This window comes from Trachypithecus francoisi, unplaced genomic scaffold (assembly GCF_009764315.1).
Source record: "Trachypithecus francoisi isolate TF-2019V2 unplaced genomic scaffold, Tfra_2.0 Lachesis_group11, whole genome shotgun sequence".
Taxonomy (NCBI): domain Eukaryota; kingdom Metazoa; phylum Chordata; class Mammalia; order Primates; family Cercopithecidae; genus Trachypithecus; species Trachypithecus francoisi.
Genome location: NW_022681456.1, coordinates 500,350 through 523,155, shown reverse-complemented (window position 1 = coordinate 523,155; position 22,806 = coordinate 500,350). Strand labels below are relative to the sequence as shown.

Below are 22,806 nucleotides of genomic sequence, written 5' to 3'. Positions count from 1 at the left end.
GGTCAGGAGTTCAAGACCAACCTGGCCAACATAGTGAAACCCTATCTCTACCAAAAATATAAAAAATTAGCGGCCGGGCGCAGTGGCTCACGCCTGTAATCCCAGCACTTTGGGAGGCCAAGGCAGGCAGATCACGAGGTCAAGAAATCGAGGCCATCCTGGCTAACATGGTGAAACCTTGTCTCTACTAAAAATAAAAAAATTAGCCAGGTGGGGTAGCGGGTGACTGTAATCACAGCTACTCGGGAGGCTGAGGCAGGAGAACAGCTTGAACCTGGGAGGCAGAGGTTGCAGTGAGCCAAGATCACTCCACTGTGCTCCAGCCTGGTGACAGAGCGAGACTCCGTCTTAAAAAAAAAAAATTAACTGGGTGTGATAGTGCACGCCTGTAATCCCAGCTACTTGGGAGGAGGCCGAGGCAGAAGAATCACTTGAACTGGGAAGGCAGAGGTTGCAGTGAGCCAAGATCATGCCACTGCACCCCAGCCTGGGCAACAGAGTGAGACTGTCTCAAAAAAATAAATAACTAAAATAAAAAATAAACATAGGGCTGGGTGCAGTGGCTCACGCCTGTAATCTCAGCACTTTTCAAGGCCGAGGCAGGCAGATTACATGAGGTCAGGAGTTTGAAACCAGCCTGGCCAACATGATGAAACCCCCTCTCTACTAAGAAATAATAAAATAAAAATTAAAAACTTAAAAGGCTGAAACATTCCCGTGTGCGTGGACTGCATTTTGCCTGTCCGTCTGTCCGTCAGTGGCTAGACTGTTTCCAGCTCCTGGGTGCCGTGAAGGATGTGGCGGTGAAGACGGCGGCACTAATGCCTGCTTATGTCCTGCTTGCCACGGGTTTTCAAAGAACTGCTCTTTCAGTTCAGAATATTTAAGGTGGGGCCGTTCCCAAAGGAAGCTTAGGGCATTTGCAAAAGTAACAGATGCTCTTGCAATTGATGCAGAAGGTGACAATTCTGACTGTCCCTCTAACTTGCCACTTCCCAGTGAGTCCCACCCCGCTGCCATGACGGAGGATAAAGAACCTGGATCTCAGAGCAGATTCTGGATTAGAATCCAGAGATCACAGTACTGACACCACTCGGGGTTGCTTTGTGCCAGAACTCTTCTGAGAGCTGCGTGGGGTTGGCATTATGCATCCTGCAGCAGCCCTGAGGGAGGTGCCATTGTTTTCTCTGCTCCACATGTGGGGAATGCAAGACCCCTCAGCTAGCAAGAGACGAGTTCTGATTCAGAGGCAGTCAGCCAGGTCCTCAGCCACCATCTTTACCACCTCATCACAGGGCATCAGAGTGTCACGGCAAGGCAAGGTCAAGAGAATTCACTGGAGAAGATTTCGCATGATTTATATGGCTAACCACAGCCCGCATCCGGTCAGTTTGCTGAACACCCCTTTACTGAGTATTGTCAGGCACACAGGGGAGAGCAGAGACGGGCAGCTTTTAGTTTCACCCTCTTGAACAGTCATCAGAAAACAGGCTTTTTTTTTTTTTGAGGCGGAGTCTCGTGCTGTCGCCCAGGCTGGAGTGCAGTGGCATGATCTCGGCTCACTGCAAGCTCCGCCTGCCATGTTCACACCATTCTCCTGCCTCAGCCTCCCAAGTAGCTGGGACTACAGGCGCCCGCCACCACGCCCGGCTAATTTTTTGTATTTTTAGTAGAGACGGGGTTTCATTGTGTTAGCCAGGATGGTCTCAACCTCCTGACCTCGGGATCCGCCTGCCTCGGCCTCCCAAAGTGCTGGGATTACAGACGTGAACCACCGCGCCCCACAGAAAACAGGCATTTGTGAGTGGTTAAATGATCTGGCAATAGTTCGAGGAAGAAAAGCACTTCTTCCTATATGTAGGTCTGAGTGCCTTGAACAAATCAGATTTTAATTATATTTGAACAAAATGAATCCATAAGAAAGCCTATAAAACTGCACTGAGTTCAAGTACCAGAATTCGTCACGTGTCACCCTAGGACTTCTTTCCCTCCAAGCACGCTGCCCTTGACCCTTTTTATTGAAATGAGATGGTAATGGAAGGACTTCAAGAAGCAAAAACAGTCTCTTGAGACAGAGAAAAGGGTTTCTTTACTTCCTAAGGAATGTAGCGCCTGCAACGCCCAGATATGACTCGTACAGCATTGCCCTTTGCATAGAAAAGAAGCCGTGTGCAAGTTCAGATGGTCCAGAGCCCCAGGTCCAGCTCAGCTCAGCCGAGAGTGGAGGAGCCGATGCAGCTGCTTCCACCAAAGCCTCACGGCACAGCAGAGGCCCTGCCCCAAGTGTGTGGGGAAGTGGGTGTGGCAGAGTGACCTCTTCATCTGACTTCCTCAGGGCAGAAAATAAATGCCAGCTGTGACAATGACAGATCTCACCTTGTCTGGGATACCAAGGATCAGGTTTCTTGGAGAAACACAAGGCAAGTAAGCACGATTTCTAAGCAAGGGACCGGGGCAAGGGATTCACATTCTTCCCTGTGCTGAGGAACAGCCTGTCTTTCCTTTGAAATGGGCAGAGCAGTGGGCATCTCTTGCTCTCTGGCACAACAGTGATCAGTCTATGAGATGGGAATGTTAGCCATGCTGTCACCCAGCATATTCGTTCCCTACGATGCTCTCAAATTCCCACAAACTCAACAGCTTAAAACAGGCTTAGAACTTTGGTTCTGGTGGTCAGAAGTCCAAGACGGGTTTCCTGGGGCTAAAATCAGGGCAGCTGGGCACGGTGGCTCACACCTCTAATCCCAGCACTTTGGGAGGCCAAGGCAGGAGGATCACTTGAGGAGTTTGAGACCAGCCTGGATAACACAGAGAGGTCCCATTTCTACAAAAAATTAAAAAATAACTAGCTGGACATGGTGCTATGCACCTGTGTACTCAAAGGCTGAGGCAGGAGGATCGCTCAAGTTCAGGAGGTCGAGGCTACAGTGAGCTGTGATTGTGTCACTGCACTCCAGTTAGGGTGACAGAGTGAAGCCCTGTCTCTATTTAAAAAAAAAAAAAGGCTGGGCACAGTGGTTCAGGCCTATAATCCCAGCACTTTGGGAAGCCGAGGCTGGCAGATCACTTGAGGTCAGGAGTTCGAGACCAGCCTGGCCCACATGGCGAAACCCTGTCTCTACTAAAAATACAAAAAAAATTGGCCAGGCGTGGTAGCAGGTGCCTGCAATCCCAGCTACTGGGGAGGCTGAGGCGGGAGAATCGCTTGAATCCAGGAGGCGGAGGTTACATTGAGCTGAAATCACGCCACTGGGCGACGACAGAGCAACACTCCATCTCAAAAAAAATTAAATTAAAAAAATGAGATGGCAGCCGCAGTGTTCCCGCAGCCACAGTGCTCCCACAGCCGGCTCTGGGGAGAATCCATGTCCTTCCCTTTCCAGCTTCTAGAGGCCCAGCATTCCTTGTCTCATGGCCCAGTAGCACTCCAGCCTCCACTTCCACCCCCTCATCTCCTCCCTCCCTAAGGCCTGCTGCAAGTACTCTGGGAACCCCTGGATAATCCTGAATACTCCTCCCATCTCCAGGTCCTTAATCACGTCTGCAAAGTCCCTTGTGCCATGTAAGGAAGCAGATCCACGGATTCCAGCGGTTAGCACACAGTGGGCGCATCATTTAGCACACCACGCCCAGCCCTGGTGTCTCGAGGAGGATTCTCCCAAAGATCTAACATAACTTATAGAAAAAGCAGCTGACAAAACGATACAGTTGCTCACTCGACTGTTACACAGCGTGCAGCAACCTCCACTCAGGCTTCAGGCCAGCCGGCAGCCGTGTGGGAAGAATGTTCTGGGCCTGTTGCCTTGGCCATTCCTGCAGCCAGCCTGCTTGGGCATCTTGAGAGCAGCCTCTCCTGCATTTATGTTTCCCCAGCACCCACGCAGTATCTAAAGCAGTGGGCAGGAGTGAGGAAGGCAGCATTGTCTGCGGCGAGAAACCAATGGGCTCAGAGCAGCTGGGGGCCCAGCATGTGTTCGGCATGGCTCTCCCAGGCAGCACTGAGCCTTCCCTTGTACACACGTGTGTCCTTGCAGGAACCAAAGCAGTCACCTCCCTCAGTAAGGAGTGCTCTTTGAAGGCAAGACCCTTACTCTGCATGTCCAAAGTATGGCTTCCTATAGGCACTCAGGTGTGAATTGAATTGAATTGAAGCTGGTTGAGGATTAGGGCAGAATTTATATATGAAAGCCAAGTTTGTAAAATTTTAATTGTTTAAATCACAATTATTTTAAACTGTTTCCTAAATTTCAGTCAAGCGTACCTGTTTTATATCATTTTTCACTTACAAGTTTTAAAGACCGATGTTTAACTTTTTTTTTTTTTTTTTAGAGATAGGGTCTTGCTCTGTCACACAGGCTGGAGTGCAGTGATGAAATCACAGCTCAAGACCAGCCTCACCCTCCCTTGCGAAGCATGGTGGCTCATGCCTGTAATCCCGGCGTTTTGGGAGGTCAAGACGAAAGGATCATTTGAGCCTAGGATTTCAAGACCAGCCTGGGCAACATAGCAAGACCTCATCTCTACAAAAACTTAAAATATTTGCTGAACTTGGTGATGTGTACCTGTAGTCCCAGCTATTCAAGAGGCTGAGGCAAGATCCCTTGGGCCCAGGAATTCAAGACTGCAGTGAGCTGTGATCGCACCACCGCACTGCAGCTTGGATGGGTGAGACCGTATCTTAAAAAAAAAAAAAAAAAAAAAAAAAGGCCGGGCGCGGTGGCTCAAGCCTGTAATCCCAGCACTTTGGGAGGCCGAGACGGGCGGATCACGAGGTCAGGAGATCGAGACCATCCTGGCTAATACAGTGAAACCCCGTCTCTACTAAAAATACAAAAACTAGCCGGGCGAGGTGGCGGGCGCCTGTAGTCCCAGCTACTTGGGAGGCTGAGGCAGGAGAATGGCGGAAACCCAGGAGGCGGAGCTTGCAGTGAGCTGAGATCTGGCCACTGCACTCCAGTCCGGGCGACAGAGCGAGACTCCGCCTCAAAAAAAAAAAAAGATCATCTGTATCATCAGGGTTCTGCAATTTCAGGATAATGTGTCTCCACTTGGTTCTTTTTATTCATTAGATAGATTAGACACTTGATAAGTTTCTTCAACCTGGAAACATATTTCCTTAAATTCCTGGAAACTTTCTTGCATCATTTCTTTGATAATTTTCTCATTATCTTCATAAGTCTCCTGGATTGGTGTTCTAATTTTATTTTTCCTTTCCAATTTAGATTTCTGGACAATCTTTTTTTTTTTTTTTTTTTTGAGACAATCTTGCTCTGTCGCCCAGGCGGGAGTGCAGTGGTGCTATTTCTACTCACTGCAGCCTCTGCCTCCCAGGTTCACCCAAGTAGCTGTGATTACAGGCATGCACTACTACGCCCGGCTGATTTTTGTATTTTTAGTATAGATGGGGTTTCACCATGTTGGCCAGTGGCCAGGCTGGTCTTGAACTCCTGACCTCAGGTGATCTGCCAGCCTTGGCCCCTCAAAGTGCTGGGATTACAGGAGTGAGCCACTGCGCCCAGCCTAATCACCTCAGTTTTATATCCCAACCTTTCAGCTGATTTTTTTTCTGTGTTCTTCTTTTGCTGGAGTGCAGTGGCATGATCTCAGCTTACTGCAACCCCCCGTTCCCAAGTTCAACTGATTCTCCTGCCTCAGCCTCCTGAGTAGCTGGGATTACAGGTGCCCACCACCACACCCAGTGAATTTTTGTATTTTTTTTTAGTAGAGATGGGGTTTCACCATGTTGGCCAGCCTGGTCTCGAACTACTCACCTCAGGTGATTGCCTGCCTTGGCCTCTCAAAGTGCTGGGATTACAGGTGTGAGCCACCGTGTCCCCAGCCTTCTGTGTTCTTCTATTCTTCATTTCCAAGCATCCCTTCCCAGCTGTTTTTCTCATTCTGAGACCACTCCTCCTTGGTAGTATTCCATTGTTTCATAAGTATAATATCCTTTAAGATCTTAGTTACCTAAGTTTGGAAATCTTCTTGTATCTCATATGCTGTTTCTGAGTTAGTTTTTTTCTGTTTATTCATTTGTTTTGGTCGCCTTTTTCTTTCTTTTTTCTTTTCTTTTTTTTTTTTTGAGACGGAGTCTTGCTCTGTCACCCAGGCTGGAGTGCAGTGGCATGATCTCGACTCACTGCAAGCTCCGCCTCAGGGGTTCACTCACACCATTCTCCTGCCTCAGCCTCCTGAGTAGCTGGGACTACAGGTGCCCACCACCACGCCCAGATAGTTTTTTGTATTTTTAGTAGAGACGGGGTTTCACCGTGGTCTCGATCTCCTGACCTCGTGATCCGCCCGCCTCGGCCTCCCAAAGTGCTGAGATTACAGGCTTGAGCCACCACACCTGGCCTTGGTCTTTTTTTCTTTTTAGAGACAAGGTCTTGCCATGTTACCCAGGCTGAACTGCAGTAGCTATTCACAGATCTCACTCATCAGCATGGGAGTTCTGACCTGCTCCATTTCCACCTGGGCTGATTCACTCCTCCTTAGGCAACCTAGTGCTCTGCTTCTCCCAGGACGTCACCACAGTGGTGCATTAAGCGTGGATATCCAACTAGCAAAGCACACTACAGCCCCGAACTCCTGGGCTCAAGCAATTCTCTCACCTCAGCCTCCCCAGCAGCTGGGACTGCGCGGGTGTACCACTATGCCTGGCTCTATCTTTCTTGACTAGGATTTCCTCAAATGTGTGTTGGTCCTTGGTGGTTCATTAATTTTTAAGAATCAGTGCTACTAAGACATTCTTTGGACGCTTAGTGTGGGCTACACATGTTAAATGGTGCCTTCACTGTAGGCCAAGCAAGCAGAGACCCACTTTTGTTGTGGATCGCACGTTATCAAAAAGTGGGGTGTAAGGCCGGGTGCAGTGGCTCATGCCTATAATCCCAGCACTTTGGGAGGCCAAGGTGGGAGGATCACTTGAGCCCAGGAGTTCAAGGTCTCTCTTTTTTACTGGGCAACACAAACCCATGTCTCTACAGAAAGTACAGAAATTAGTGGAGTGTGGTGGCACACGCCTGTAGTTCCAGTTACTCGGGAGGCTGAGGCAGGGGAATCACTTGAGCCCAGGAGTTGGAGGCTGCAGTGAGCTGTGATTGCACCATTGCACTCCAGCCTGGGCAGCAGAGTGAGACCCTGTCTCTTAAGAAAAAAAAAAAAAACCACTAAAAAAACTTTTTTTTTCCAGACAGAGTCTCGCACTGTTGCCTGGGCTAGAGTGCAGTGGCACAATCCCAGCTCACTGCAACCTCCGCCTCCTGGGTTTAAGTGATTCTCCTGCCTCAGCCTCCCGAGTGTGGGATTACAGGCGCCCACCATCACGCCCAGCTCATTTTTTCTATTTTTAGTAGAGATGGGGTTTCACCATGTTGGCCAGGCTGGTCTCGAACTCCTGACCTCGTGATTTGCCCACCTCGGCCTTCCAAAGTGCTGGGATTACAGGCGTGAGCCACTGTGGCCCAGCCCATTTTCTTTTCTTTTTTTTTTTTTTTTTTTTGAGGCGGAGTCTCGCTCTGCCGCCCAGGCTGGAGTGCAGTGGCGCGATCTCGGCTCACTGCAAGCTCCGCCTCCCGGGTTCACGCCATTCTCCTGCCTCAGCCTCCTGAGTAGCTGGGACTACAGGCGCCCGCAACAGTGCCCGGCTAATTTTTTTGTATTTTTAGTAGAGACGGGGTTTCACCATGGTCTCGATCTCCTGACCTTGTGATCCGCCCGCCTCGGCCTCCCAAAGTGCTGGGATTACAGGTGTGAGCCACCGCGCCCGGCCTCTTTTTTTTTTTTTTTGAGACAGAGTCTCCCTCTGTTGCCCAGGCTGGAGTGCAGTGGCACAATCTCGGCTTACTGCAGCGTCCCGTTTTCAAGCGATTCTCCTGACTCAGCCTCCTGAGTAGTTGGGATTACCAGTGTGTGCCACTATACCCTAATTTTTTGTATTTTTAGTAGAGATGGGGTTTCACTATGTTGGCCAGGCTGGTCTCGAACTCCTGACCTCAAGTGATCAGCCTGCCTCAGCCTCTCAAAGTGCTGGGATAACAGGCATGAGCCACTGCGCCTGGCGTAAAAAAATACATTTAAAAAAAAAATTTTTTTTCTTGGGCTGGTCAGTTTCCACACAGAGGAATCCTTTAGTTCTTGTCCGGGCACTGGGGGAAGGGTGGTGGTGGTAGCTGAGCATGGAATGAACCTAGTGGCCAACATTCTTGTGACTAACCGGATGAAAGGGATTAGAGGTCCTACTCTTCCTTATGTGAACTCCGTATAATCCCGTCTTTATGACTGCATCCCGATCCGAGCTATGCTTGGTGTCCTCAAATCCAGAATCCTCCTGTTCAAGTCCCCTGGAATGGCCTTTCTCTTAGTGCTCCATGGTGATGAAAGTGAGCTAATCCCCTGAACATATGTGTGAGAAAGGAAATGTGGAAGGCAACCTTTTCCTCTAAATGCTCCTGCTTTCAGTCCCACAGCTCTCAGACAGGAGGCTAGCGCTGCCAACTCCCAGACTCTTCCAGACTCACTGGATTAAATGAACTTGCTTCTTGGTTTCCTTCTACATAGGCACTGGTGTTCCATTTTCTCAGGTTGATAAAGATCTGATTTCCCGTTTTCAAACTTTTGTTAACTGATTTATCTGCTGTCATTTTTTTTTTTTTTTTTTTGAGACGGAGTCTCGCTCTGTCGCCCAGGCTGGAGTGCAGTGGCCAGATCTCAGCTCACTGCAACCTCCGCCTCCCAGGTTTACGCCATTCTCCTGCCTCAGCCTCCCGAGTAGCTGGGACTACAGGCGCCCGCAACCTCGCCCAGCTAGTTTTTTGTATTTTTTAGTAGAGATGGGGTTTCACCGGGTTAGCCAGGATGGTCTCGATCTCCTGATCTCGTGATCCACCCATCTCGGCCTCCCAAAGTGCTGGGATTACAGGCTTGAGCCACCGCGCCCGGCCCTTTTTTAAAAAAATTATTTATTTATTTTATTTATTTTTGAGAGGGAGCCTTGCTGTGTCGCCCAGGCTGGAGTGCAGTGGTCTGATCTTGGCTCACTGCAAGCTCCACCTCTCAGGTTCACGCCATTCTCCTGCCTCAGCCTCCCGGTAGCTGGGACTGCAGGCGCCCGCCACCACGCCTGGCTGATTTTTTTGTATTTTTAGTAGAGACGGGGTTTCACCGTTAGCCAGGATGGTCTCGATCTCCTGACCTCGTGATCCACCCGCCTCGGGCTCCGAAAGTGCGGAGATTACAGGCATGAGCCACCGCGCCTGGCCCTGTCGTTTCTTCTTATGGACTCAACTATGTCCTTGTGGATTTTCCATTTTGTTTTTTATTTTTTAGCTGGAGTGCAGTGGTGCGATCGCAGCTCACTGCAGCCTCTGCCTCTCCAGTTCCAGAGATTCTCCTGCCTCAGCCTCCTGGGTAGTTGGGATTACAGGCGTGTACCACCATGCCTGGCTAATTGTTGTATTTTTAGTAGAGACGGGGTTTCACCATCTTGGCCAGGCTGGTTTCAAATTCCTGACCTCGGGTGATCCACCCGCCTCGGCTTCCCAAAGTGCTGGAATTACAGACATGAACCACTGAACCTGGCCAATTTTTTTGTTTTGTTTTTTTCAGACAGAGTCTCGCTCTGTCACCCAGACTGGAGTACAGAGGCACGATCCTGGCTCACTGCAACCTCTGCCTCCCGGGTTCAAGCGATTATCCTACCTCAGGCTCCTGAGTAGCGGGGAATACAGGCGCACACCACCATGCCAGGCTAATTTTTTTGTATTTTCAGTAGGGAGGGAGTTTCACCATGTTGGTCAGGCTGGTCTCGAACTCCTGACCTCAGGTGATCCACCCACCTTGGCCTCCCAAAGTGCTGGGATTACAGGCGTGAGCCACTGCGCCTGGCCCAATTTTCCTTTTTTTATATTATTATTTTTTTTGAGACAGGGCAAGCGTCCAGCAATGGGTAAGCGGTGGGGGCGGTCGACACAGGGAGCGCTCGTCCCCCTGGAAGGAAACCCAGGCTCTAACGCGGTCCCTCTGAGGACCCTGCTAAGCGAAACGCGCCGGCCACAGAGGGACTGCCCCGCAGGAGAGGCCGGGATCAGAAGTAACAGCCCGGCCGAACCTGAACGCACTTCACGCCGCTTGAACCGCACACGCAGGAACGGCGCCGACGGAAAAATTTATTTCGGGTTCTGCCACCAAAAACATATCATTTAAACAAATCCGCCGCGGTTTCCCAGCTCCCGTAACCTAGGGCCCCAAGTTCTCCTCCGCGTCTCCGCCCCTCACCCAGCCTCGGGCCTGGGCAGGCGCTTCCGGTGCGGAACCTTCTGGAAAGCACCGCGCCGCCCTCCCAGCGTCCCTACAGCCCCGCCCGCACCTGCGCGAACCGGCGTTCGCGAGCACCAGTGACGGGACGGAAGAGTGACGGGGAGGGCGGCTCCGCGAAAACACCCCTTAGCTGAAGGCTGCCCCACGCCCCGCCGCGCCCCAGGAGGCGGGACTTCCGTCCCCGCCTCCCGGAAGCGGCTGCCCGGGGAAGTGTGTCCCTCGCGGAGCGCCGTCGGGGCCGTGGGCGCCTGCGCGGGCCGGCGCGGGAGCGGGCGGCATGGCGTTCCGGCAGGCGCTGCAGCTGGCGGCCTGCGGGCTGGCCGGGGGCTCGGCCGCCGTGCTCTTCTCGGCCGTGGCTGTAGGGAAGCCGCGCGCGGGCGGGGACGCGGAGCCACGCCCGGCTGAGCCGCCGGCCTGGGCGGGGGGCGCGCGGCCGGGCCCCGGCGTCTGGGACCCCAACTGGGACAGGTGCGCGCGGGGCTGGTCGGGGCTGGGGTCGGGATGGGGGTCAGGGCTGGTGTTGCCGTTGGGATCGGGATCGGGACCAGGTTCAAGGTTGCGATCGAGTCGGGATCTGGGGTCGCCGTCCGCCTCCCCCGGCGAAGGAACCGCCTTCCGGGGCCGCTCTGCGCTGAGGGCTCTGGGGGCGGCGCGCCCTTCCCGCCGGCTTCTGTGGGCCGAGCTCCGCCTCATCGTTGCCCTTCTCTCCGCCCCTGCGAGTCCGCCGTGGGTGCCGTCGCCGGTGCGCGGGCCGGGGCGAGGCTGGGGTGGAAGCCGGGCCTTCTCCGGGGGCGTTTGCAGGAGCGCGCCCGTGAGCCGCGTGCGGTTAATGAGCGTTTCAAATATGGCCCGTGTGATTCCTGAAGGGAATGCTTAGTTTACGTCAATTTAAACTTAAGCAGGGCCGGGTGCGGTAGCTCACGCCTGTAATCCGGGCGTTTGGGAGGCCGAGGCCGGAGGATCGCTTGAGCCCAGGAAGTTGAAACCGGCCTGGGCAACATAGGGAGACCCCCATCTCTACAAAAAATACAAAATAAGTTAGCCGAGCGAGGTGGCGCGCGCCTGTGGTCCCAGGTACTCGGGAGGCTGAGGCAGGAGGCTCCCTTGAGTCCAGGGGTCCCAGGCTGCAGTGTGAGCCGAGATCCCGCCACTTCACTCCAGCCTAAGCAACAGATCCTGTCTCAAAGGAAAAAAAAAAAAATAGTGCAGGTTTTTAACATTGGTTATGTGTTGAAATAGTATTTTTAGCATATTGAATTAAAAGTATGATCGAAATTCACCTGTTTCTTTTTAATGCTGCTGTTAGAAAATGTATAATTTTCACATGTTGCTGGCATTCTGTTTCTGTCGGCCAGGACTGCTCTCGAGGCAAGGATGGTTTGCCCAGTCCTAACTGCTCCTTATACTCAGTACTCTGAGAAGAGGGCACAGAATTATACTACTGTGGTTGTGTTAAGTACTTTATATTAGTTTTTTTCTTTTGTTAACCTTATTTCCTCTATTAGCATCATACACTAAGCGTGGTGTATATATCAAAATTAATGAGCCGTAACCCATACATTATTACTAAGGTTCATGCTTCACTGAGATTTCCTCAGCTTTTACCTGCTGTTCTGTTCTAGGATCCCACACGACAAGCAGTCTTCATGCCTCCTCAGGCACGTTTTGGCGGTGACAATTTCTCAGACTTGTTTTTCGATGATCATCACTGTTTGAGGCGTCCTGGTCAGGGGTTTTATAAAAGGTTCCTCAGTTGAGATTTGTCTTAAGGTTTTCTCATGATTAGATGGGAGTTGTATTCTTTTTCTTTCTTTTCTTCTTTTCTGTTTGAGATGGATTTTCGCTCTTGTTTCCCAGGCTAGAGTGCAATGGCGCAATCTCGGCTCACTGCAACCTCCGCCTCCCGAGTTCAAGCGATTCTCCAGCCTCAGCCTCCCGAGTAGCTGGGATTACAGGCATGCACCACCACACCAGCTAATTTTGTGTTTTTAGTAGAGACAGGGTTTCTCCATGTCGGTCAGGCTGGTCTTGAACTCCTGACCTCAGGTGATCCACCCACCTCGGCCTCTCAAAGTGCTGGGATTACAGGCATGAGCCACCATGCCCAGCCCATTAAATTCTTTTTTAAAAATCAGTAAAATATTCTGAATTTCTTAGGCCTTTTTAAGGAAAGAGATTAAGGTTAAAGAACTTGAAATAGGTTGGGTGCAGTGGCTCACACCTGTAATCCCAGCACTTTGAGAGGCTGAGGCAGGCGGATCACTTGAGGTCAGGAGTTCAAGACCAGCCTGGCCAACATGGTGAAAGTCTGTCTTTACTAAAAATACAAAAAAAATTAACCAGGCATGGTGGCACACACCTGTAGTCCCAGCTACTCAGGAGGCTGAGGCAGGAGAATCACTTGAATCCAGGAGGTGGAGGCTGCAGTGAGCCCAGATTGTGCCACTGCACTCCAGCCTGGGCGACAGAGTGAAACTCTGTCTGAAAAAAAAAAAAAAACAAAAACAAAAAACAAAAAAAACTTGAAGTAGAACCGGGAACTGAGCCCAGCCTTTCTCTTTTAAGCAGGTGTTCTGTATTTGCTTGCCATGTCTGGGGAGAAGTGCATTGGGCCTTGTGGGCTGGGAAAGGCTCAGACAGACAGAAGGCGTGAGCAACTGCAGGAAGGTGCTAGAAGACAGCCTGTTTCCTCTTGAGTGTCATGTGTCCATGCTGTCAAGTTCCGGAGCCTCATCTGGTGACATCTCCAGCTTCTTCCTGGAGGTCTCATGCAGTGCATGGCTTCCTGTCTCTGTGCCTATAGCTCCCAGATATTTTTTCTGGCTCACCCTGACTCCCCCATACCTGCCAATTTGAGTCTTGGCCTGGTTTATGACAGGCCCCCAGGTCAGCGCAGCCTGAACAGAGCCCTTGAGTCACGACGATGTCCTTCCACAACTTCCTTTTCTGCCACTGTCTCTGAGTAAATACCAGCAGGTTCCACTTTTGCTATTCCCAGCTCTGCCCTGTTGAACTTTTTTTGTTGCTGTTCAGACAGGGTCTCGCTCTGTTGCCCAGGCTGGAGCACAGTGCACTGCAGTGGCAAGATCATGGCTCCCTCCCAGGCTCAAGTGATCCTCCCACCTCAGCCTCCTGAGCAGCTGGGACTACAGCTGCGGACCACCTTGCCCAGCTAACTTTTTAATTTAATATTTTTGTAGAGACAGGGCCCCCCTATGTTGCCCAGGCTGATCTTGAACGCCTGGGCTTCAGTGATCTGCCCACCCTGACCTCCCAAAATGCTGGGATCCGCTCTCTTTCAGATTCCAGCAGCTCTGGAACAGGACTTCATAATGGGAATGGTTTCTTCCTCGCTGTCTGATGTGACAGTCACTATCCCATGTGGCTGCTGAGCGTTTGTTTATTTTCTGAGGTGGAGTCTCGCTGTGTCGCCCAGGCTGGAATGCAGTGGTACAATCTCAGCTCTTTGCACCCTCCGCCTCCTGGGTTCAAGCGATTCTCCTGCCTCAGCCTCCCAAGTAGCTGGGATTTCAGGTCTGCGCCACCAAGCCCGGCTGATTTTTTCCATTTTTAGTACAGATGGGATTTCGCCATGTAGGCCAGGCTAGTCTCGAACTCCTGACCTCAGTTGATCTGCCCGCCTCAGCCTCCCAAATGCTGGGATTACAGGTGTGAGCCACTGCACCCGGTCCTGAGGGTCTAAAATGTGCTTAGTATGACTGAGGACATGATGTTTTCATTTTATTTAATTTTGCTTAAATTGTTAATGGAAACATCCTCATAGCTGGTGGCTGCTGTTGGGTATTGCAGTCCTGGGCTCTGCTGAAGCATTGTGGTCAGGGAGGCTGTCCTGGTCCCGCCGACACTTTCCACCTGCCCACGCATAGCCAATGTCCTCCTTCCTAGCCTGGCGTTTTCCGTACCCACAGGTGCATTCTGGGTGGTCTGTCTCCTGCCTCTCCTTATTAGATGCACAGGGCTTTGCTTATCTGTTTTGCTTTTCAGCACATAACGCAGAACAGGCCTGGAACTAGCTTTGTGGGAGGGAGAGTAGCGGTATGCTCAGAGAGGCCTCCCCAGGCTCTGCCGAGGTCCTTGTCTTCTCTCCATGCTCTTCCCAAATAGTCTGACAATCTGGAAAGAACATCTTGTCAGAAAAACTCAAACTTGGGAACAGAGGTCACAAGGACCTATCTTGTATTTCAACATCAGGCGAGAACCGCTGTCTCTGATCAACCTGCGGAAGAGGAATGTGGAATCTGGGGAAGAAGAGCTGGCGTCCAAGCTGGACCACTACAAAGCCAAGGCCACACGGCACATCTTCCTCATCAGGCACTCCCAGTACCATGTGGATGGCTCCCTGGAGAAGGACCGCACTCTGACCCCGCTGGGTATGTGGCGAGTCAGACCCTCTGCGACCCCCTGGGTGTGTGACGGGGTCAGACCCTCCGGGGACGCCCTTGGGGATGTGACGGGGTCACACCCTCCGCGACCCCCTTGGGGATGTGGCCGGGTCAGACCCTCCGGGGACGCCCTTGGGGATGTGACAGGTGCATATCCTCTGCTGGTGCCTTGGTTACATGACTGGATGCAGCTCCTCTGCAGACCCCCTCAGTCAGCTTTCTTGAAAGTGTTTGGGGCACTGGGTCTCCTGGGGCCCATGTCTGAGGCCATCACCCCTGAATCACACATTGACATTACCAGTAACTGTCCGCTGAACTTGGGAAGAAGACAAGCTTTTAAAAACGTCTTTACCTTGGCCAGGCGCGGTGGCTCACACCTGTCATCCCAACACTTTGGGAGGCCAAGGCAGGTGGATCACCCGAGGTCAGGAGTTCGAGACCAGCCTGGCCAACACAGTGAAACCTCGTCTCCTCTAAACGTACAAAAATTAGCCAGGTGTGGTGGCAGGCAGCCGTAATCCCAGCTACTCGGGAGGCTGAGGCAGAATTGCTTGACCCTGGGAGGTGGAGGTTCCAGTTAGCCAAGATTGCACCACTGCACTCTAGCCTAGGTGACAGAGCAAGACTCCATCTCAAAAAAAAAAAAAAAAAAAGTCCTTATCTTTTAGCAAATGTTGGACCTATCTTGTTTGCATGAGACCAAATTCGGTGCATATTCTAGCAGGGGTTTTGTGCCTGCTCGACGTCTTGGAAAGCCACATAGCTTGTGCCCTCAGCTGCTCACCTGGACCTGCTGCCAAAGACCCTTCTCTTCTGCACTCACAGGCCTGCTGCCTGGCGTCTGCTTATTTTTTTTTTCTTCTTCAGAGAGAGTCCTGCTTTGTTGCCCAGGCTGGAGTGCAGATGTGATCATGGCCCACTGCATGGGTTCAAGCGATTCTCCTGCCTCAGCCTCCCAAGTAGCTGGGATTACAGGTGCCCACCACCACAGGTGGCTTTTTTTTTTTTTTTTTTTTTTTTGTATTTTTAGTAGAGACAGGGTTTCACCATATTGGCCAGGCTGGTCTCAAACTCCTGACCTCGTGATCCGCCCGCCTTGGCCTCCCAAAGTGCTGGGATGACAGGTGTGAGCCACCGCGCTCAGCCTGGCATCTGTCTCTCAATGCCCTGTTGAACAGGCAGGACACGATCCCGCCTGTCCCCACTGGCAGACGCTGCATAGACAGTGCCCAGAAGGGTCCTTCCACCCTGTCCTTGTGTTCCTGTGCAGGTGGATCTGCAGGACAGATGCCTAGAGAAGGAAATGTGGGGTAGGCTAAGGTAGAGTTTACACTTTGAAAAGTTCTTTAAATGGGATAGTGTCTGTTCATGCACATATTGAAAGTTCAGATGGTAAAAATGTGCAGGGCTGTCCTCCACAGATGCTCCCTCAGCCCCCAGAGCTGTCGCGGCTGCTTGTATAGAAAGTGGAGTGACAGACGCAGCTGTGGCTGCATCCAGTGGACTCGGCCTTCCCGAGGGCCTTTTCGCCTGGATGCCAAAGCTCACAAGAGAAAAGGTGTCTGCACTGGTGCCCGGCCTCCATGTAGCAGCTCGGGATGCTCAGGTCCTGCTCTGTTGGCCTTCGTCGTGGCGTGTGCCTGGTGGACCCTGAGGCTCAGGTTTTGGGCATAGTTAAGTGAGGGTGAGGAGAGGACTCAGAAACCACCAGCCACTGTCCGTTTTCCTGCCATTGATGGAATCGGATGCTTTTTTTTTTTTCCTGTATGGGGGTGAAGACAGTTGAGTGCCAGCCCCTCAGGCCCAAGCCTAGGGAGGGCAAGAGCCATGGGATGCACTTGCTGACTGATGCGGGCTCGTGCTTGTGGGTGGAGGAGGGTGCGTTTGCGGGCGGAGGAGGGGGTGCGGGTGCAGCACTGAGGTGTGTGTCACCCTCCAGGTCGGGAGCAGGCTGAACTCACCGGGCTCCGCCTCGCAAGCTTGGGGTTGAAGTTTAATAAAATCGTCCATTCCTCTATGACCCGCGCCATAGAGACCACTGATATCATCAGCCGGCACCTGCCAGGTAAGTGCTGGGCGCGGGGCCTCCATGCTTGCAGCAGTGGACGGCTCGTGGCAGGGCCCCGGCCTGAGCTCCTGGCCACTGGGAGGTCACAGCATCTCCGCCGGCAGGGCCGCCACACCCAGGGCTTCACTGTGCTTCTCCCCAGGCGTCTGCAAAGTCAGCACAGACCTGCTGCGGGAAGGCGCCCCCATCGAGCCAGACCCGCCTGTGTCTCACTGGAAGCCAGAAGCTGTGGTAAAAACCTCCCCAGGGAGCAGCTGTGTCACCCCTGCCTTCCCTGGGCAAAGCAGCCCTGCGGGGCTCACCGTCCACCACATGTCCAGCCCTCCCACGGGCTTCCCCAGGCAGCGATAGGGTCTGTCCTCCTGATGCCCACCTTGCCCGTGGACTTCCACACTGACTGTTCCTCACTCTGCCCCCAGCAGTATTACGAAGACGGAGCCCGGATCGAGGCCGCCTTCCGGAACTACATACACCGTGCAGATGCCAGGCAGGAGGAGGACAGTTATGAGATCTTTATTTGTCACGCCAACGTCATCCGCTACATCGTGTGCAGGTAGGCAGCCACCGTGCTGGTTGTGGCCAGAATAATTTCACACCTAGACAAAAGCACTGTGCTGTTCCGGCCGGCGCCGCAGGGCAGCCTTGAGGAGGCCACCCGCGTGGGTGGCTCAGAGGCGGTGATGGCAACACCGGGCTTTTCCGCAAATGCGAATTGTGCCTAAGAAGTGCACGAAGATGCCACGGCGGATAGATCTCATCTCCGTTCTTCGCATTCCCAGAAAGGGACCTGTTCCACTAACTGGCTGCTCCCTGTGTTTTTTATACGGGAAAAGCAGAAATTAAATTGTGTTTACTCGTAAGAAGTCAGCATTTTTCTGATTTGTGCAAATCTTGAGTTGGGGTTGGGCCCCTGTCCTAAAGAGGGCAGGTCCCCAAGTGTGATGGCTCGATTCACGTCGATCCCAGCCAGATCTTCCCCGAGAAGCCCCGACTGAAGAGAGGAGCAGCTCAGCTTATGTGTACCCAGCCCTGAGGCTGCTCTGAGACTTCTGAGGGGCTCAGCCCCCGTTTGTAAAAGAGCCCCCCGGCCCAGCCTCTTTTAAGGACAGACCCCCTCCCTCCGCCCCAGCCGAGCCCATTTTAAGAACATAGTCCCCTGGCTGTGGCCCAGCATTTTATTTATTGATTGATTGATTGATTGATTGATTGAGACGGAGTCTCGCTGAACATAGTCCCCTGGCTGTGGCCCAGCATTTTATTTATTTATTTATTTATTTATTGAGACGGAGTCTCGCTGTGTTGCCCAGGCTGGAATGCAATGGCGTGATCTTGGCTCGCTGCAAGCTCTGTCTCCCGGGTTCACGCCATTCTCCTTCCTCAGCCTCCCGAGTACCTGGGACTACAGGCGTCCGCCACCACGGATGGCCAATGTTTTGTGTTTTTAGTAGAGATGGGGTTTCACTGTGTTGGCCAGTATGGTCTCGATCTCCTGACCTCCTGATCTGCCCGTCTCGGCCTCCCAAAATGCTGGGGTTACAGGTGTGAGCCACCGCGCCCGGCCTAGCCCAGCCCAGCCTGTTTTAAGGACAGAGCCCCCCGCTCTAACTTGCTCTCTCTTTTTCTCCTCCTCTCTCCCCAGAGCGCTGCAGTTCCCTCCCGAAGGCTGGCTCCGGCTGTCCCTTAACAACGGCAGCATCACCCACCTGGTGATCCGACCCAATGGCCGAGTTGCGCTCAGGACCCTCGGGGACACGGGGTTCATGCCTCCCGACAAGATCACCCGGTCGTGAGGGCACCGCAGGGCTCCGGCCTCTCCTTCCCTCTGTCCTCCCTGCACAGGCCGCACGCACTTACGTTTTGTTCCCGAGGAGACAGGTGGAAAAGTAGAAACCTACAATGCTGCATCTGGGGAGTGACTTGTGGCCAGGCTGAGAAGAGGAGAGTTGGGATCAGACAGCCTGACTTCTCTGCAGGGTTTCAAACCTGACCAGGAACCCCCAGGATGGTGTGGGGTTTAAGGCGAAGACCTCTCATGCAGAAGTCAGGCCTGTTGTGGGGACCTGAACGAGGCCTGACCCAGACCACCACGTTCGCAGCCGCAGCTGACCTGTACCAAGGGTCCATGCTCCGTTGGCAAAACCAGTCAGGCACGAGGGTGACTGAGGCACACGGATGAGGAGGGCACCCAGGTTCTGTTCACAACTCACTTCACCTCATACATCCTTTTAATTTCTTAAAACCCTCTTGTCATTTAAATATTTGTCGATCAAAGATTTTCTGGATGGGCACAGTGGCTCACACCTGTATTCCCAGCTACTCAGGAGGCCAAGGTGGGAGGATCTCTTGAGCCCAGGAGTTTTAAGACCAGCCTGGACAAGGCAACATAGCGAGACCCTGTCTCTACTAAAAATACAAAAGTTAGCTGGGTGTGGTGGTGGGCATCTATAGTCCCAGCTACTTGGGAGGCTGAGGTGGGTGGATCACTTGGGCCCAGGAGTTGGAAGCTGCGGTGAGCTGTGATTTGTGTCACTACCCTCCAGCCTGGGCAACCAAGGGAGACTTAAAGCAATTTTTTTTTTTTTTTGAAATGGAGTTTCACTCTTGTTGCCCAAGCTGGAGTGCAGTGGCGGGATCCTGGCTCACTGCAACCTCTGGCCTCCTGTTCAAGTGATTCTCCTGTCTCAGCCTCCCAAGTAGCTGGGATTACAGGCGCCCACCACCACACCCGGCTAATTTTTGTATTTTTAGTAGAGATGGGGTTTCACCACGTTGGCCAGGCTGGTCTCGAACTCCTGACCTTGTGATCTGCCTGCCTTGGCCTCCCACAAGTGCTGGGATTACAGGCGTGAGCTACCGCACCCGGCTGGGGATTAAAATATTTAAACATGTTGTGTGTACCCAGATATTGTGTTAATTTAGGAAAAACTACAATTTCTATGAAGTGGTTGTGACTATTTTCTGTAGTCGATACAATTGGGATATCTGATCTGTTCTCTGTCTACTTTGGAAATGATTGCATAATAAAATTTTACTGTTTTTCTTAAAAGGACTAGTGACTGTGTTAAAAACAGGAAACTTCGGCCGGGCACGGTGGTTCAAACCTGTAATCCCAGCACTTTGGGAGGCCAAAGTGGGCAGATCACGAGGTCGGAAGTTCAAGACCAGCCGGACCAACACGGTGAAACCCCGTCTCTACTAAAAATACAAAAATTAGCCAGGCGTGGCGGGCGCCTGTAATCGCAGCTACTTGGGAGGCTGAGGCAGGAGAATCGCTTGAACCCGGGAGGCAGAACTTGCAGGGAGCCGAGATCACACCACTGCACTCCAGCCTGGGCAACAGAGCGAGACATCATCTAAAAAGAAAAAAAAAAGGAAACTTGTGCAGTGTGAGAAACGATGGTGCCACCAGAACCCTTTGCACAGGGTCCTGTCTCCCCATGGTTGACACCTCTGCCTGCGTCGCACCAGCTGCCTGCTCAGAGGACTTCCGCCAGCGGCCTGGGCCCTCTCTGAATCCCTGACCAGGACGGCAAGACTGACCAATGGCTGTGGGGGCAACAGCCACAGCAAGCAAACGCCCTTGTCTAGAAACAGTTTGATAAGCCAGGGCTGTGCCAACTTCAAAAACAAATACCAGGCCGCTCACGCTTGACCTCAGACAGGAGCAAGGCTCTCGAGGAAGGAGTCCGGGATGCTCTAAGTCAGCTGCACAGGGCGCCCACGCCACAGTCCCACGTGGAGCCTTTCGGGGCGGGGCGGTGCTGCAGGGCTGAGCCTTTGTTTTGCTTGGGGCCCCGGCTCCTCTGTAAAGTGGGAAAGCTTGGAGGTGGGAGCGGGGCCAGCACGCCTGGCACCAAGGCAGTGCTCAGAGCAGGCACAGGGTTGCTGGGTGGCAAAGCTCATCACAACGTGGAATGACCCCACATCAGCTGGCCCTGACCCCCACCCAGCCCGCGGCTACTCCCGTCGCTCACGTCCTAGACCTGAGTCGCACTCACATGAAGATCTGGACAGACTGCCAGCTCTAAAGGGGGAGGGGGAAGGGAGACCGTGAGCAGTTTTCAATGCATCACGAGAAACCAGTGACCCAGAAGTCTTCGAATGCTTATGCAAAAAAAAAAAAAAAACCGAAAAGAAAGAAAACCTGATGATGCTGCTTAAGTCAGATTTGAAGTCAAGGATTTTGAAAAGTTAAGCCACAAACTCAGTGTGTGACTCATTCTTTAAGAGCACACAGCAATGACAACCTGTATTCTTGTTTTTCAAGTCTACAGCCCTTGGTATTCCCAGGCAGCCTCCAATCCAAGTCCTACCCAGGCCCTGCTTGTCTGCCCAGATCAGAGACTCGGGATGTGTTCGGGGTAGTGTGGCCGCAGATGATTACCTAAGTTTCTTGAATATGAAACTTTAAATAACTTTTTTCTAGAGTAAATTCCCAGCAAACTTTTTTTTTTTGAGACATAGTCTTGCTCTGTCACCCAGGCTGGAGTGCAGTGCCATGATCTCGGCTCACTACAACTTCCGCTTTCCAGGCTTGAGCCACTTGGGAGGCTGATTCTCATGTCTCAGCCTCCCAAGTGGCTCGTTCTACAGGTGTGCATCACTGCACCTGGCTCATTTTTGCATTTTTAGTAGAGATGGGTTTCACTATGCTGGCTAGACTGGTCTGGAGCTCCCTGGCCTCAGTGATCCGCCCACCTCAGCCTCCCAAAGTGCATGAGCCACTGTGCCTGGTAGACTTTTCCCTTCTAGAATACCTGCTGTTTAAGTGGTTCTTACTTGGCCTTTTCCAGTCTTCTGCATTTGGGACAGGCATAGATTAGCAAAGTGAGGATGGCTCCCGGTTTGGCTGGTTGCTGGTGGGGGTCTCATTTCTGAATGCTGGACTCAGGGCAGGCATGGCTGGGGAGAAGGCAGGGAGGGGCAGGCAGGAGATGGGAGTGGGGGGAGCTGGCCCATGCCAGGGCGGACCCCAGGGATCTTCAGCGCACGAGTGTGCGTGTTGTGAACGCCCGCACGGAGGGAGCCGTGTGAGGGGCGCATTTGGACTGGGCCAGTTACAGGGGCCCAGTGACGTCAATTATGGAAACCGTCCCCCGGTTTGGGACAGGCTGAAGACAGACTGAAGACTTCTCAAATGTTAGTAACGATACCCTCACTCTGGCCAAAGTGAAAACTGCACACAAGAAGCTCAGTGAGACTGGTGGGAATGGCATGCCACCAAATGGCAGCCAGCTGCCAGGGGCCGTCATGCCAACGTTGATCCCAAAGCCTTTTCTTGAGACAGCTGAGGAAGGAGCATTGGCAGGGCAATCTGCAGCTGAAGCAGTCACAGGGTTTCCAACCACGACAAGCAGACGCCTGCGCCCTGCATGCACAGCCGGGCCCCAACAAGGGTTCCGCCGTCAGCCCTTCCTGGGAAAGCCCTGCAGGCTTCTGGAAACATCCAGACGACTCTAGAGGACCCAGCTGTGGTCCCTGCCATGGCGCCGCTGGCACGCCCACGGCTGGTATGCAGCACCATGGCTGCTTTTACCCCAGAAATGAGCAGCAGACTCCCCGGGCGCCTTCCTCACAGCTGCCACCACGCTGAAGCAGGGCACTTTCCAACCAAAGCCACCACAGCAACTGTTAATGTCACCAAGGTTCCCACTGCCAAGAGCAAAGAGAAAATCTGTGCTCCTTTAACGGATGCCAGAAAGTCTTTCACAACTGAGTTAGTCCAGAAAGGGGCCTAAAACCAGCAAGCAAATCTGAGGGCGCCCAGGCTGACAGCCGTGCCACCAAAACAGTGCCATGTGCCCGGGCACAGGTGAGGGATCTTTCCAGAAGCTTAGAATTATTACCACGTGGTTTTGAAGTAATGCATTTCATTAAGTGTTTTGTGAAGGACATAAAGCCCCTGGAACACACGAGAATGACTTTGTTGAGTCTGGAATCGCCTCCCACAAACAAATGGAGAAACAGTCAAAGGCGGCCTAAGACCTGGGAAATCAGGAGCAGTGGTCTACATACAAA

At 52.6% G+C, this 22,806-nt stretch overlaps 1 protein-coding gene across 2 annotated transcripts; it reads left to right on the top strand.

Moving 5' to 3' along the window:
- The first annotated feature begins 10,399 nt into the window (after window positions 1–10,399).
- Window positions 10,400–19,076, top strand: PGAM5 (PGAM family member 5, mitochondrial serine/threonine protein phosphatase). 2 transcript variants are annotated; one of them, XM_033220011.1, is made up of 6 exons: window positions 10,400–10,785; window positions 14,530–14,708; window positions 16,660–16,785; window positions 16,931–17,019; window positions 17,211–17,341; window positions 18,428–19,076. In XM_033220011.1, exons 1-6 carry the CDS (start codon window positions 10,595–10,597, stop codon window positions 18,576–18,578), a joined length of 867 nt encoding a protein of 288 aa, XP_033075902.1. In that variant the 5' UTR covers window positions 10,400–10,594; the 3' UTR covers window positions 18,579–19,076. The 2 variants fall into 2 exon arrangements, with proteins under 2 accessions (XP_033075902.1, XP_033075901.1); XM_033220010.1 differs by having other exon boundaries at window positions 10,487–10,785; window positions 17,208–17,341.
- Window positions 19,077–22,806: the final 3,730 nt, after the last annotated feature.